The 11,958-nt window shown below is 58.0% G+C and overlaps 1 protein-coding gene across 2 annotated transcripts in view; it reads right to left on the bottom strand.

Annotated features, from left to right (window-relative positions):
* Nucleotides 1–315: 315 nt before the first annotated feature.
* The window catches only part of R3HDM2 (R3H domain containing 2), a 64,345-nt gene continuing 52,702 nt past the window's right edge, over nt 316–11,958 (bottom strand). The window contains exons 16-28 of one of the 2 annotated variants that reach the window (XM_075724919.1): nt 11,160–11,344; nt 8,350–8,439; nt 7,461–7,703; nt 6,730–6,856; nt 6,260–6,303; nt 6,068–6,184; nt 5,344–5,498; nt 4,918–5,018; nt 3,961–4,130; nt 3,632–3,776; nt 3,443–3,543; nt 2,599–2,683; nt 316–986 (exon numbers count right to left, since the gene is read on the bottom strand). In XM_075724919.1, coding sequence (XP_075581034.1) covers nt 643–986; nt 2,599–2,683; nt 3,443–3,543; nt 3,632–3,776; nt 3,961–4,130; nt 4,918–5,018; nt 5,344–5,498; nt 6,068–6,184; nt 6,260–6,303; nt 6,730–6,856; nt 7,461–7,703; nt 8,350–8,439; nt 11,160–11,344 — 1,907 coding nt within the window. In that variant the 3' untranslated portion in view covers nt 316–642. Of the gene's footprint in view, nt 987–2,598; nt 2,684–3,442; nt 3,544–3,631; nt 3,777–3,960; nt 4,131–4,917; nt 5,019–5,343; nt 5,499–6,067; nt 6,304–6,729; nt 6,857–7,460; nt 7,704–8,349; nt 8,440–11,159; nt 11,345–11,958 lie in introns of both variants that reach the window. The other variant, XM_075724918.1, reaches the window with a different exon arrangement.

The raw sequence follows: 11,958 nt of genomic DNA, 5'->3' as shown, positions 1-11,958 counted from the left end.
CAGCAGCTGGGAAAAGAGGCTACAAATATCTGACGGGGGCAGGGGACACGACACCAGCCTCAGGTCAAAGTGCTCAGCACTCCTCTCCCAGCCTTGGCAAGCCATGAGCTTGCAGCCCTCGGACGTGCCAAGCACGGGGGCAGGACCTGGGCAGGAACACACCCTCCTGCGAGGGCCCGTTCCGCTCCCTGGCTGTCACCTCACCCCGAAGACGCAGCACGGGCAGCCCCTAGCACTGGTACTGGCAGAGAATGGGAAAGCAGCGTTAAAGTGATGGACAAGTTTTCTTTTTATATTTAAAAACAACCCCCCAAATAAAATAAAACCAAAAATACCCCCCCCCCAAAATAATAATCAGATTAAATAAAATGTGCAGTGAACATACCAATCAACACCTGTATGTGCGGTTCAACACAGTGCTTAACAAAACAATATACACAGGGTAAGGTGGGCGGGCATGGGCATCACTCCAAAAATAATAATAATAATAATAATAAAAAAAAAAATCAATTTCTTGTCTCTTAATTATGTCCATATAAATATATCCAGGAAGGAGGGTGAGAGGAAGGGAGGGCAGAAAGGAAAAGAGAAGGCAGAGGGAAGTGCCCGCAGTCCAGTGTGCTCTGTGCTCATGCGTGAGCCCTACTGTGAGCTGGCACGCTCCAGCACCCGCAAGTCGTAGTTCTTTTTGGCCACACGCAGCTTGAAGCGGCTGAGGGAGTTGTTGAGGCGGAGGGAGGCGTTCTGGGCAGCCAGCGGGCTGGGGAACACGGCCACGATGGTGTATAAGGCAGCAAGGTCACTGTGCCTGCCGTTCTCTGGAGTCCCGTTGCTGTCCCCACCGCCCCCATCTCCACGGCGCCCCTGAGTCTCTTTGAGCCACTGGATTTTGGCACCGGCCATGGCGAGCTGGGTGAAGAGCTTGTCGGCCTCTGTCCGCGTGATGCCCTCGGGCAGGTCCGTCACCTCCAGCACCCGGCCCAGCACTGCGGCGGGAAGAGAGCACGTGTCAGCGGCAGCAGATGCAGCAGCGCAGCGAGAGCTGACGCGCGGGCTCCTCACCAGCTCTGGGGCTGGAGCAGTCACCTCTACTTTGCCCAGGAAAGCAGCGCTTTGCTAAGCTGCCCCCACATTAGGAATATATTTTTTTAAGCCAGTCACTTCTTCCCCTTCAAACTGCTCCCTGCAGTGCCCCATCCTGATCCTTTCCGATGCCCGCACCCTGGTCCCCCCATTGCCTGCTTCAAGAGGAGACTGGGACCCCCACGTGCCCAGGGCTTCCGCAACACCAAGTCCTCCTTGCGTCCTTTGGCCAGGCTCGGCTTTTCGGTTAGGGCTTTCCCGGCTGCTCTGCCCCATCTTCCTACGCTGAGCCTTGGGTACCAGGATGGGGAGCTAACCCAGCTCGCCTGCCCTCTGTCCCTGGGAGGGAGGCGGACAGGCTGCACGCACGTCGACACGTGCGGATCCCGAGCGTGACGCTGTCCTGCGTGCTTCACCCACGGGGAGGATCCCCTTGTGTGCCCAGGCCAGTGTCAGGCCAACCTCTGTGCCTCTGCCCTGTGGTACCCAAACACTTCTGCTGCCTCCTGGCTCCAGCCCTGGCTTTCGGGCTTAGCGGAGGGCTGGCCGAATGGATTCTTTGCTAATATTAACGTGGCATGTCATGAACATGCCAGCTGCAGGGAGGGGGGCAGCTCTCCGGCAAGCAGCATTTAAAGGGCCCCCTGCAACCAGCTGCTGGTGGCGGTGGTGGTGACATGGAGGTGACATGGGGGACAAGTCTGAAGCCTCCAGAGAGCCAGGGAAGACTGCCTCCATTCCAGGCTCTCTGGCTCCTGCCCAACTCGCAAGCCTTGTGTTGCTGCGGGGAGAAGCCAGACCCGTGCCTCTCCTTCCCTCCCTGATGACAAAGTGGAGACCCCCCAGGGCGAGGAACAGGGAGCCCCTTCCCCTCTGGAGAGAAACGATCCGCTGGGGATTTCCGCCCTCGCAGCCACCCCTGGAAGATCCCAAAGCCCTTTACAAAGATGAGGGCTCTGCAGCTCCTGGCCCCACTGGGAAATGGAAGCACGAGAGGGCAGGGTCGCTTGGGAAGGCAACGGTGGGAACAAGATCTCAGGGGTCTGGACACTCACTTTCTGCAGGCAAAGAGGAATAAAATCTCAGGAGTTCTGCCAGCTCCACCTGCTCCATCATTTCAACCCTTACAGAGGCAGGAATAGGGCCCAGGTGTCCTGGTGCTCATCACTGACTCTCCCACAATTTCTCCCCGCTCTTCCTCAAAAGCTTTGGTCAGTGCCGGCAGTGTTTACCGGGTTCCTGAGAGCAACCCCCCGTCCTCCCACCTCCCAGCGGGCCCAGCTGACCGGGACCGGCTCTGCCGCACGCCCCAAGCCCGGCCTCACGTGGGCCGTGCGTGTTTGTGCGCGCGGGGGAGGCGGCGGCAGGCAGGAACCGCTCTCCGCAGCCACCCCCAGCAATGGGTTCTGTGGGATGGTGCGGGCAGAGATGGCATCTGGAGTCTCTGCCACCGCCAGCGACGCCCACGCAGTGGGCAGAGGGCAAAGAGGGAACTGCTTGAGGAGGGCCACTTGCCTACATCACTTGTCCCAAGGTCAGTGGATGCTGACTTGAGGGCCTGTCGCTTGCTCCGGTTTCCATGTTTCATTCCAGTCTGCCCCTTAAAGAAGAAAAATCGTAGCGAGTCACCTGAGGAGACGCTGCGGCCTCACAGTGCCCACAGAACACCCTGGGAGCGGGGGGGAAAGACCAAACTTGACTAGGCCACGGCTGTGGAGGGGAACGAAGACACCTGGGTGAACCTTGCACCCCTGGCACCTTTGAGGTTACACTGCGCTCGGGTAAGTTAGATGAGATCAAGGCACAGCCATGGTTCCAGGCCCACTCAAAGGACTTGGGGCTGACACTGCTTCTGGGCAAAGCTGGGAGCAGGATGAAATTCTAGCCCAGTGCCAGGCTCTAGGGAAATCCATTTACAACGGCAGCTCTGCCGAATGGATGGCAAGAGCCCGAATGGACGGCAAGAGCCTGAATGGATGGCAAGAGCCCAAATGGACGTCAAGAGCCCAGACAGACGTCAAGAGCCCAGACAGACGTCAAGAGCCCAAATGGATGGCAAGAGCCCAAATGGACGGCAAGAGCCCACATGGACGGCACGAGCCCACATGGACGGCACGAGCCCACATGGACGGCACGAGCCCACATGGACGGCACGAGCCCACATGGACGGCACGAGCCCAGGGTAGGCAGCCTGCTACCTAATCAAGGGGTGTGCAAGCACAGGGCAGGGTGTGAGACTCACTTCTTAACTACTTCTGGGCCCTGCCCAGGCAGGGCTGTCCAGGGGGAGAGGAGGGGGCCAGTCCTGCTCTGCTCCCAGGACAGTGAAAGGGTGGGTGGGGGTTTGGCCCAATTTTACCTGGTGTGCATTGTAGTTGGGCTGGTTGTGGAGCAGTGGTGGAGGACAGATAGACAGATTATACTGCAGTGGCTGGCCCAGCAATGAGTAGCGCCCATCACCTGCAGAAAAGAAGCAAACGTTTGTAGGGGTCTGAAGAAATCACAGGGAAGTCCCAGCTCTGTGCTTACCTTGTTACCTTCCCCTTACCTTGTGCCGGGCCCATGGGCCGGGGGAACTGCGTGAGGACAGGGAGGGGGCTCAGCCCCGTGCAGACACTGTTGAGGTTGGTGACAGGAGATGGTGTCGGGGACTGGGTGGGGGACGTGATGGGGCTGTTCAGCTGGGTGCTGGCCTGGGGGAGGGAGAGCGTTAGACAGCCCCGGTGCTTGCGACCGGTCCCACGCCTGTCTCACCACCACGGGACGAGCCCACCCCCAGCTCCCAGCCCATCCGGACAGCACGGATGCTGGGGTCCTCTCTCTCCCACCAGGCTGCTCCCAAAAGATGAGCTGCCTGCTTCCCAGTCCTCTCAATACCTGAGCACTGGTGTCTGGGTTGTACAGGTCTCCTGGCTTCTGCCCCCGCTGGTCCAGGCTGTAGTACTTACAGTGGCTCCACTGCACCACAGGGGGATTCTGGGGGGCCTGGGGGCCGTTGGGGACGTTCAGCTGCATCACAACCACGCCAGGACCTGACGGAGACACCCCTGGGGAGAGACGACGGCAGCGGTATTGCCCAGGCTCCGCGCACTGCTGCTGCTGCTGCTGCTTGCCGGGGGGGCAAGAGGCAGCCTACCTGTCTGCGCAACTTCGCACTCTTCCCTACAACACCCCCTCCGTACCCCCTCCTCTGCCGCTCCCGCCTGCTCAGATGGGCTGAAAAAAGGCCCCGCCAAGACCCAGTCGGGATCCCTCTCTGAATTCACAGCTTATATCAGAGAGCAACGGCTTTTAATCCAGGAGAAACGTGAGCAGAGGGGACAAGTTAAAGGCAACTCGGGTGACCTCTCTGAGCACCACAGCAAAACTTCAGGCAAAGGATCTCATCACAGAGCTGGGTACAGAGCTCGAGTATTCTGGCTCCAGCTCTTGCAGCGATTCACCAGGCCCCAGCTCACTTCCCTGCAGCTGGGACAGGATGCAGGAATCCCCGTGCTCCTCTCATCCCCAGCACTCCCCGCTCCCCTGAGCTGCCCTGGTGCCACCAGGCCGTGTTGCCAGCAGAGGGAGTGCGCAGCCCACAGCAGCTCCGCTTACCCACCCTGCCTGCCCACCGTGGCAAGGAGATGCCAGGCACAGGCCAGCATCAGCCTGGAGCAAAGTCGCTGTGCCACGTCCTGGTAATTCCCAGTGGACCACGGGATGGGTAAGACTAAGGAAACCCAAGCTGCCAGACTTGGCTGTGAATTGGCAGCTCTGTTCACTGCAGCCTCTACAAAACGGGATCCAACCCGTGCAGAATCAGCGCCCACCCTGACCGGTGGCCCCTCTTACCTGAATACTGCTGCTGCATCTGTGGCGGGCTGCAGGGTGACGGGGACTGTGGCATCTGATACTGCTCAGAACCTGGTGGCTGCAGGAACCCCACCGAAGGGCTGTGAAGGAGAGAGTGCTCTGGTGAGGTGCCGGGGATGGGGAGAAACAGCCTGCCCATCTGCGCAGGCAACCACCAGCTCCCTCAGTGCTGGAGATGGCTGGAAACACAGCCGCCTCGGGAGGAGCACGGGAATCACCGCATGCTGCAGGACAGCTGTGTCCAGAAGCGCTGACTAGGGGAGCTAGGATTGAGCCAGCTCAAGAGATGAGCAGCATCTGCGGTGCCCAGCCGTCTCCTCTAGCTGCGGGAGCAGGATGCTGTGCCCTTTCAGCAGGGCAGCAGGACCCCCTTCTCCCCAAGGCAGGCCAGAGATACAGCTTTACCTGGTGCCGTTCTGCTGGGCAGTTGGGATGACGCTGTAGTAGATGGGTACCCCTCCAGCCTGAAGCCCCCCCTGAACAGACTGGCTGGCTGGTACAAGCACTGGCTGCTGGAAGGGCTGCTGGACCACGCTCTGGGACTCATTGGCCACGGGAACCTGTGCAGGGAGGAAAGAAGCGGCTCTATGGAATGACAGGTAACACAGAGCAGGAGCAGGGAGAACTGGCCGCAAAGAGACACCAGCGAGGTCCGTACAAGGTAGAAGAGATGCCAGATGGCTGGCTGCTGCAGCCCAGAGCCATCCTGCTCAGACAAAAATGGGTAGACGTGGCACTCTGGGAATGGTTTAGTCTAGTCTGCCCTTGATTGGTTTAGCGTGGACTTGGTAATGTAGGTTAATGGTTGGACTGGATAATCTTAAAGATCTTTTCCAACCTAAATGATTTGATGATTCTAGGATTCTAAGGGCAGCCCCTGCCAGCTCTTCTGTGAACGCAATGGTGAAGGGACCAGCCGCACTCAGTCCTCCTCAAGATACGTCCCACACAGATTCAAATGCGGACGTGCCCTCCCCGAGCTGGCAAGCACGCACTATCTTCTCAAGGTGAGTACGTCTCCATCTTTGGCTCCATCACTCAGGCACAGGGACAGGGCACTTCCCACAAGGCCTGCACCGCTGAGACCCCCTCCCCAGCAGCCCCTCATCAGAGAGCAACCGAAGCCTACCTGGTACGAAGGCAGTGGGGTGTACTGGACCATCAGGCCTTGCATCTGGCTCCCCATACCGCTCCTCTGGCTGCTGAGAAGGCCAGGGGGCTGCGCTTGCTGCACTCCCATCATATTCTGCATCTGGCTCCCCATGCTGTTCCTCTGGCTGTTGAGGAGCCCAGGGGGCTGTGCCTGCTGCACTCCCATTACACCTTGGTATGTTTGCTGCTGGTTGGACATCATTGGCTGTAAACCTGTCAGAACAGGGCTTAAATGGAGCAGCTTCCCAGCTGGCCACAGGAGACAGCCTGACACTTGGCATATGAGGGCTCAAATCCTGCTTTGTGCCCATCTCTTGCTAAAGAGTGGGAAAAGGGCTTCCTTTACGGCAGATGTAAAGAGATCTGAAGGAAGCTCCTGGCTTTAAATCCACCTTCCAGCACCTCAGCACATGCTACATGCTGAGAGAGAGGGAAACGACTAAAACAGCCATTGCAGCCAGGCCAAGTTTCAACTTGCCTTTGCACCGTCAAGAGGCACTCTACAGTCAGCAAGTCCAGCAGAGACTGGGAGAAAAGGAAGTGCAGCCCGGCCCCAGACAGTGCATGGGAGATCCTTAGAGCCAACAAGAGTGGCAGGAAAGGGAAACATGCCCCCTCCCCACTTCTACACCCCCTTACCAGGCTGCTGGGACTGCTGGGGGAGCTGCTGAGTGCGCTGGGAGCTGTAGGCCACTGGGTGACTGAGAGATCGGTATTGCTGGCTGGAGTTCGGGTACTGCCCAGGAGGGTAGTAAGAAACCTGAATCTATCAGAATCAAGAAAACACGGTGATGAGAACACAAGAGGGAGTGGGACCAAGAAAGCTGGTCCCCCAGGACCAGTTTTCTCTCTCACCTGGCCTGGCTTCTGCCGAAGGAAACCAACCAGGGCTTTGGCTCTGGCCAGATGATAGCTCCTCAGGGAACCGCAGCCCCTTCCCGCTCCTCCCAGCCTCCACATCCAAGCCTTTCCCAGCACAGTAGTGCAAGAGCACAGTAGGCACAACTCTCATCACAGCTCAGGGGAACAATCCTAGAGGTCATAATGCCCTGCAGGACCCCAAAGAGAGCTTAGAGGTGTCGGCCCTGAATGTGGTCACTGTCCCTCCCCCAAGAAATGGCCAGAGGTGTCCCCAGAGAAGTGCCTTGTGAGCTCAGAGGGACAAGAGGGCAGAGATCATCCTGTGCCTAGTGAGGCTGTGCGCTGACCCGCAGCTTGGACCCCCGTGTGTTGATCCATCACAAACGAGCAGCAGAAAAAGAGGGGACCCGCTCGCAAGGAACTGTTCTCTGGACTGCTCCCCAGCAGCCCCTTGCCTGCCAGCTTTGGGCCGAGGTGCACGTCCCCTCCAGGCTTGCGCATGTCCTTACTTGCTGGGGAGGCTGAATGTAGCCCTGGGGCTGCAGCACCTGCTGTGTGGGGGCCGTGTGCCCTGAGGCCGAGTAGTTGGAGGTGGGAATGGGCTGCCCAGGGGTTGCCATGATGAATCCTGTCTGCTGAGGATGCTGGGAGATGAGGGATGACTGGAACATCGCCGAGGAAGGATCCGGCGCTTCCGTAGAGCCCTGTCGGCTGAGGCTGATCTGCCCAAAGGGGTTGCTGAGTTCGTCCGCCTGCATTGGGGAGAAGTGGGAAGGATGGAGGAGGACAGCATGTAGGACAACAGCATGTAGGACAGAGCTCTGCTGAGTAGATTGCAGACCCCTTCTCCCTACTCTCCGTGGAGGAACTCGCCCAAGAAAGGTCCCCAGCAATGAGCCACAGACCAAGAGCATTCTGCAGGACAGGGGTAGGGGCATGCGAGCTGCTGGGGGGGCCCGAATGCTCAGTGGACACTGGTGACATGCGGGGGGGGCCCCACACAGGCAGGGGTAGCCCCAGCCCAGAGGCCACGTCCCACGGGGCACGCGCCGCTCCCGAAAGACCCAGCGGAGACAACACAGGGGCTGACTGAGACCACAGGGCAGTCATGGCCCCTGGACCCCAGCGCTGGGCACCAGCGTTGCTTCCTGGTGGAGCTCTGGGCTTGGCACTTGCTCTTCCCCAGGCTCTTTTCAGTGCCCAGCCCTGGTGAATCAGGGTGAATCACAGCCTCAGGCATCCCACTGCCTTGTCCCCACTGCAGCGCAGAGCCTCCATGAATCCCAAACCCACGGGGTGCAGCGTCCACGACATACCTGATTAGCAAAAGCTCATACAACACAAACACAGCACACGAGTACAACAGAGACAGTGCAGAAGAGGAAATGGGGTTTATACCAAGTTGTACTGCTGGGGTGGAGAGACTGGCAAGAGGACTTGGGGGCAGGAGCTTGGAGAATACTGAACAGGCTGCAGCGCTGGGACCGGCTAAGACCAGCAGAGAAGGGAGCAGAGGAGAGAGATTTGGGTAGGAAAAGGGCGGGAGGGGAAGGAAGGATAGGAGGAAGGAGAGAAAGAAGGAACAACAAGGTTAGTCAACTGAGCCCATTGCAAACACACATAGGAGGGCATTGCAGAGGGTTGGAAAGCATGGAGACCAGAACGGGGGAGCATTCCTCTCTCTGTGAAGACACACAGCCCGGCCAGTTGCTTTGTGGAAGCCGGGAAGGCTGACCATGGCCGCAAAGCAGCGCTTGCCTGCATGAACAGCGACGCAAGTTCACAAAGGCCAGCTACGGCCAACAGCAGCAGGAGAGCCCCTTCCCCCAGCACAACCTCTGTGCCTCTCCCACTCTACTGCCCGCTTGTGCGTGGCACTGACGCCCAGCTCTCTCTGCAGTGCTTCTTGGCCTTTCCTCCTGGTAATAAATATCTTTTCTTCACTCCTGCCTTCTGTAGGGGCCCCTCTCACTTTGTCACTGGGAGGACCTGCTGATGCCCGTTTAGGACAACACCTGACTCAAGCACCACACACTGTGCTTTGGGCACCAAACCTGTAACGGTCAGCACGGGATTGTTTTTTTGAACATTTGCTTTGACCTCTGGTGGTTGATCCATCACAAACGAGCAGCAGAAAAAGAGGGGACAGAAGGTGGATGCACATGGGGGAGGCCACACCTCAAATGCTGTGTCCAGTTTTGGGCCCCTCAGCACAAGGAGGACATTGAGGTGCTGGAGCGTGGCCAGAGAAGGGCAACGGAGCTGGGGAAGGGTCTGGAGCACAGGGCTGGTGGGGAGCGGCTGAGGGAGCTGGGGGTGTTCAGCCTGGAGAGAGGAGGCTGAGGGGAGACCTGATTGCTCTGCAGCTCCTGGCAGGAGGGGGCAGGGAGGGGGGTCGGGCTCTTCTGCCAAGTAACCAGCGATAGGACGAGGGGAAATGGGCTCAAGCTGCGCCAGGGAGGTTTAGGTTGGATATTAGGAAAAATTTCTTCACGGAAAGGGTAGCCAAGCATTGGAACAGGCTGCCCAGAGAGGTGGGGGAGTCCCCATCCATGGAGGGGTTCGAAAAATGGGCAGAGGTGGCACTTTGGGACATGGTTTAGTCTAGTCTACCCTTAATTGGTTTAGTGAGGAATTGGTAATGTTAGGTTAATGGTTGGACTGGATGATCTTAAAGGTCTTTTTCAACCTAAACGATTCAATGATTCTATGATTTCTATGATTTTCAGACCTTTTGCCAACAGTCAAACACATGAAAAAAGTTTTTCCAGGACCTAAACCAGCCAAACAGTAGAAGATATAAAATAAACCCCCAGCAAGACACAGTGATGCTACACAAGCTCCAGCAGCCTGCTGTGTGTTCAAATCTCCCACCCAGGGCACTGTGCTCCGTCCCATGCCATGCTACAGCTCCAGACAGACACTCCCTGCTAGCCTCAGCGCTGGACCCTGCCTACCCCAGGGAGACACCTCATCCATACAACTGAGATGTTTCCCTTGAGTCTTAGTGTCCTCTGCAAACAGATCCACAACTCTGGAGCCAGTCCAGGGCCCAAGAACTACAAGCTCCCCCCATCCTCATACAGACGGCAACAGACAGCAAGGAGCTGCTCATGTTATCCGCAGGAAAAGCTGTTTGAGGAGGCTTGTTTCCTCCTCCCATCCCAGCCTACTGAAAACACTTAGAACCATACAACAGCCCAGGTTGGAAGGGACCTCGGAAGATCATCTGGTCCAACCTTTCATGGGAAAGGGAGCCCAGGTAAGATTATCTAGCACCCTCCCTGTCCAGTGGCATCTTGAAAACCTCCAGTGTAACTTCCAGTTCTTGTAGGAGACATCATTAAGTATGAGGTGATGAACCTGAAAGGATCCCTATAAAACTCACGGGCAGGCTGAGGTCCAGCACTGACACACCGCTCTGAGTAGGGCAGGATGGGAGGACTGAGGACACTTCCCGTGCACACCACCCAGCTCTGCACCCACTGAACACGAGGCAGCTTTGCTCTCCAAACGTGCCCCCCGGGGCTGGCTCCCGCCTTCCCCAGTCCTGCAGTGATATAGGGGCAGCTCTTGTGCCGTGGTTTTTCACAGCCTCAGGAGCAGAGCAGAACAAAGTATGTTGGAATGACAGCCACGAGTGCTTTCCAGAGGGCTCCATCCTCAGAAATAGCCCAGCAGGCTGTGGAACATCCCTTGGGTTTAACTTGGGGAGGGTCTGGAGAGTCCAGGCACAGTTCCACCCATCCTCCACACACCCAGGCATGGTTCCAGGTCTGCCTCTCCCCAGGACATCAGGCGACCAGCCATGGGATTTCAGCACTGGGGAGCTCAAACCCAACTATCGCTTGTGACAGTCCCTCACCAGGAGGGCAACTGGTTCCAAAACGTAACCCTGCCACTCAGCACAGGGCTACAGACCCCTTGCCAGGAGGGCTGCTGGCCCAAGCACACACAGAAGAGGCTGGCAAGTTGAGATGTGGCGCAGCATCATATTCAGGCTCAGCAAGGCCCCGAACCTTCTCCTGCTCTCTGCCAATAGCACCGAGGGACTGTCACTCCCTAACAGACAGCAAGCGTGAGGACACCCAAAACCCACTGGGCAAGCGTGAGTCCAGAGCACCCTGGGTGTACGCTGGCTCTGCTTCTACCTCCCACCTGTGTGCCCGAGGAGCTTACCGAGCCCTGGACACCGGGCAGCGACTCACCTGGGATATCATGTGGTTACTCATGGCTGGCTGCTGCTGGGCTGCAGGTGGAAGTCCTTGGGGCTGCGGTGGTGGCTGTTGGGGTGGCTGCGGTTGGGGCTGCTGGGCTGTGCAGGGTAGGAGGCCGCGGCTGGGCTGTGAAGAAGGGGACTGGCTGCATGCTTCAGGGGCACCTAGTACCAAACCTTGAACAGAGAAAGGCATGGCAGAGTTGGTACCTGGGAGAGAAGGACATTGATTCGTTGATGTCACTACCTCCTGTACTGCAGCCAGATTGCATTCTTTGCTGTCCACATGGGAGCTTCCACAGGGGACAGGGTGAGCAGGCTGCTGGCTATGTCACTGGTTTGCTTCACAGCAAACCAAGGTGTCGACACCCTCGGGATTCCGAGTGATTGTACCTCTCTGCTCCCCGTGTCCACGTCCACACACCCTCCACAGCTGGTCACAGCACCTCCTTCTCCCCCAGACCCGTGCATGCCCTGCCCCACACAGGGAAGACCAGGATGCAATTCTTGTTCCAGGCTATGGCTATGAGTTGTACAGCTGTTATTCCCAAGAGCGTGCTCTCTTCCCTTGTTATTCCCAAGAGCGTGCTCTCTTCCCTGACCCCAGCCTAGCACCCTCACTCCGAGCGCACAGCCTGCACAGCGGTCCCCAGCCACAGCTCTCAGGTAGCTGCTGTTTGTGTAAACCTCCAACGCTACTCAGAACGGCAGGGAATTAAAAGGCCAACGGCAGGCTGGTACGATGAATCTGCCCACAGGACAGTGCATGCTCGGTGCAGGTGCTGGCACGA

The sequence above is a fragment of the Pelecanus crispus genome, chromosome 26 (assembly GCF_030463565.1).
Source record: "Pelecanus crispus isolate bPelCri1 chromosome 26, bPelCri1.pri, whole genome shotgun sequence".
Lineage (NCBI taxonomy): Eukaryota > Metazoa > Chordata > Aves > Pelecaniformes > Pelecanidae > Pelecanus > Pelecanus crispus.
Note: the sequence above shows the minus strand (reverse complement) of the source record. Positions and strands in the feature narration are given on the sequence as shown.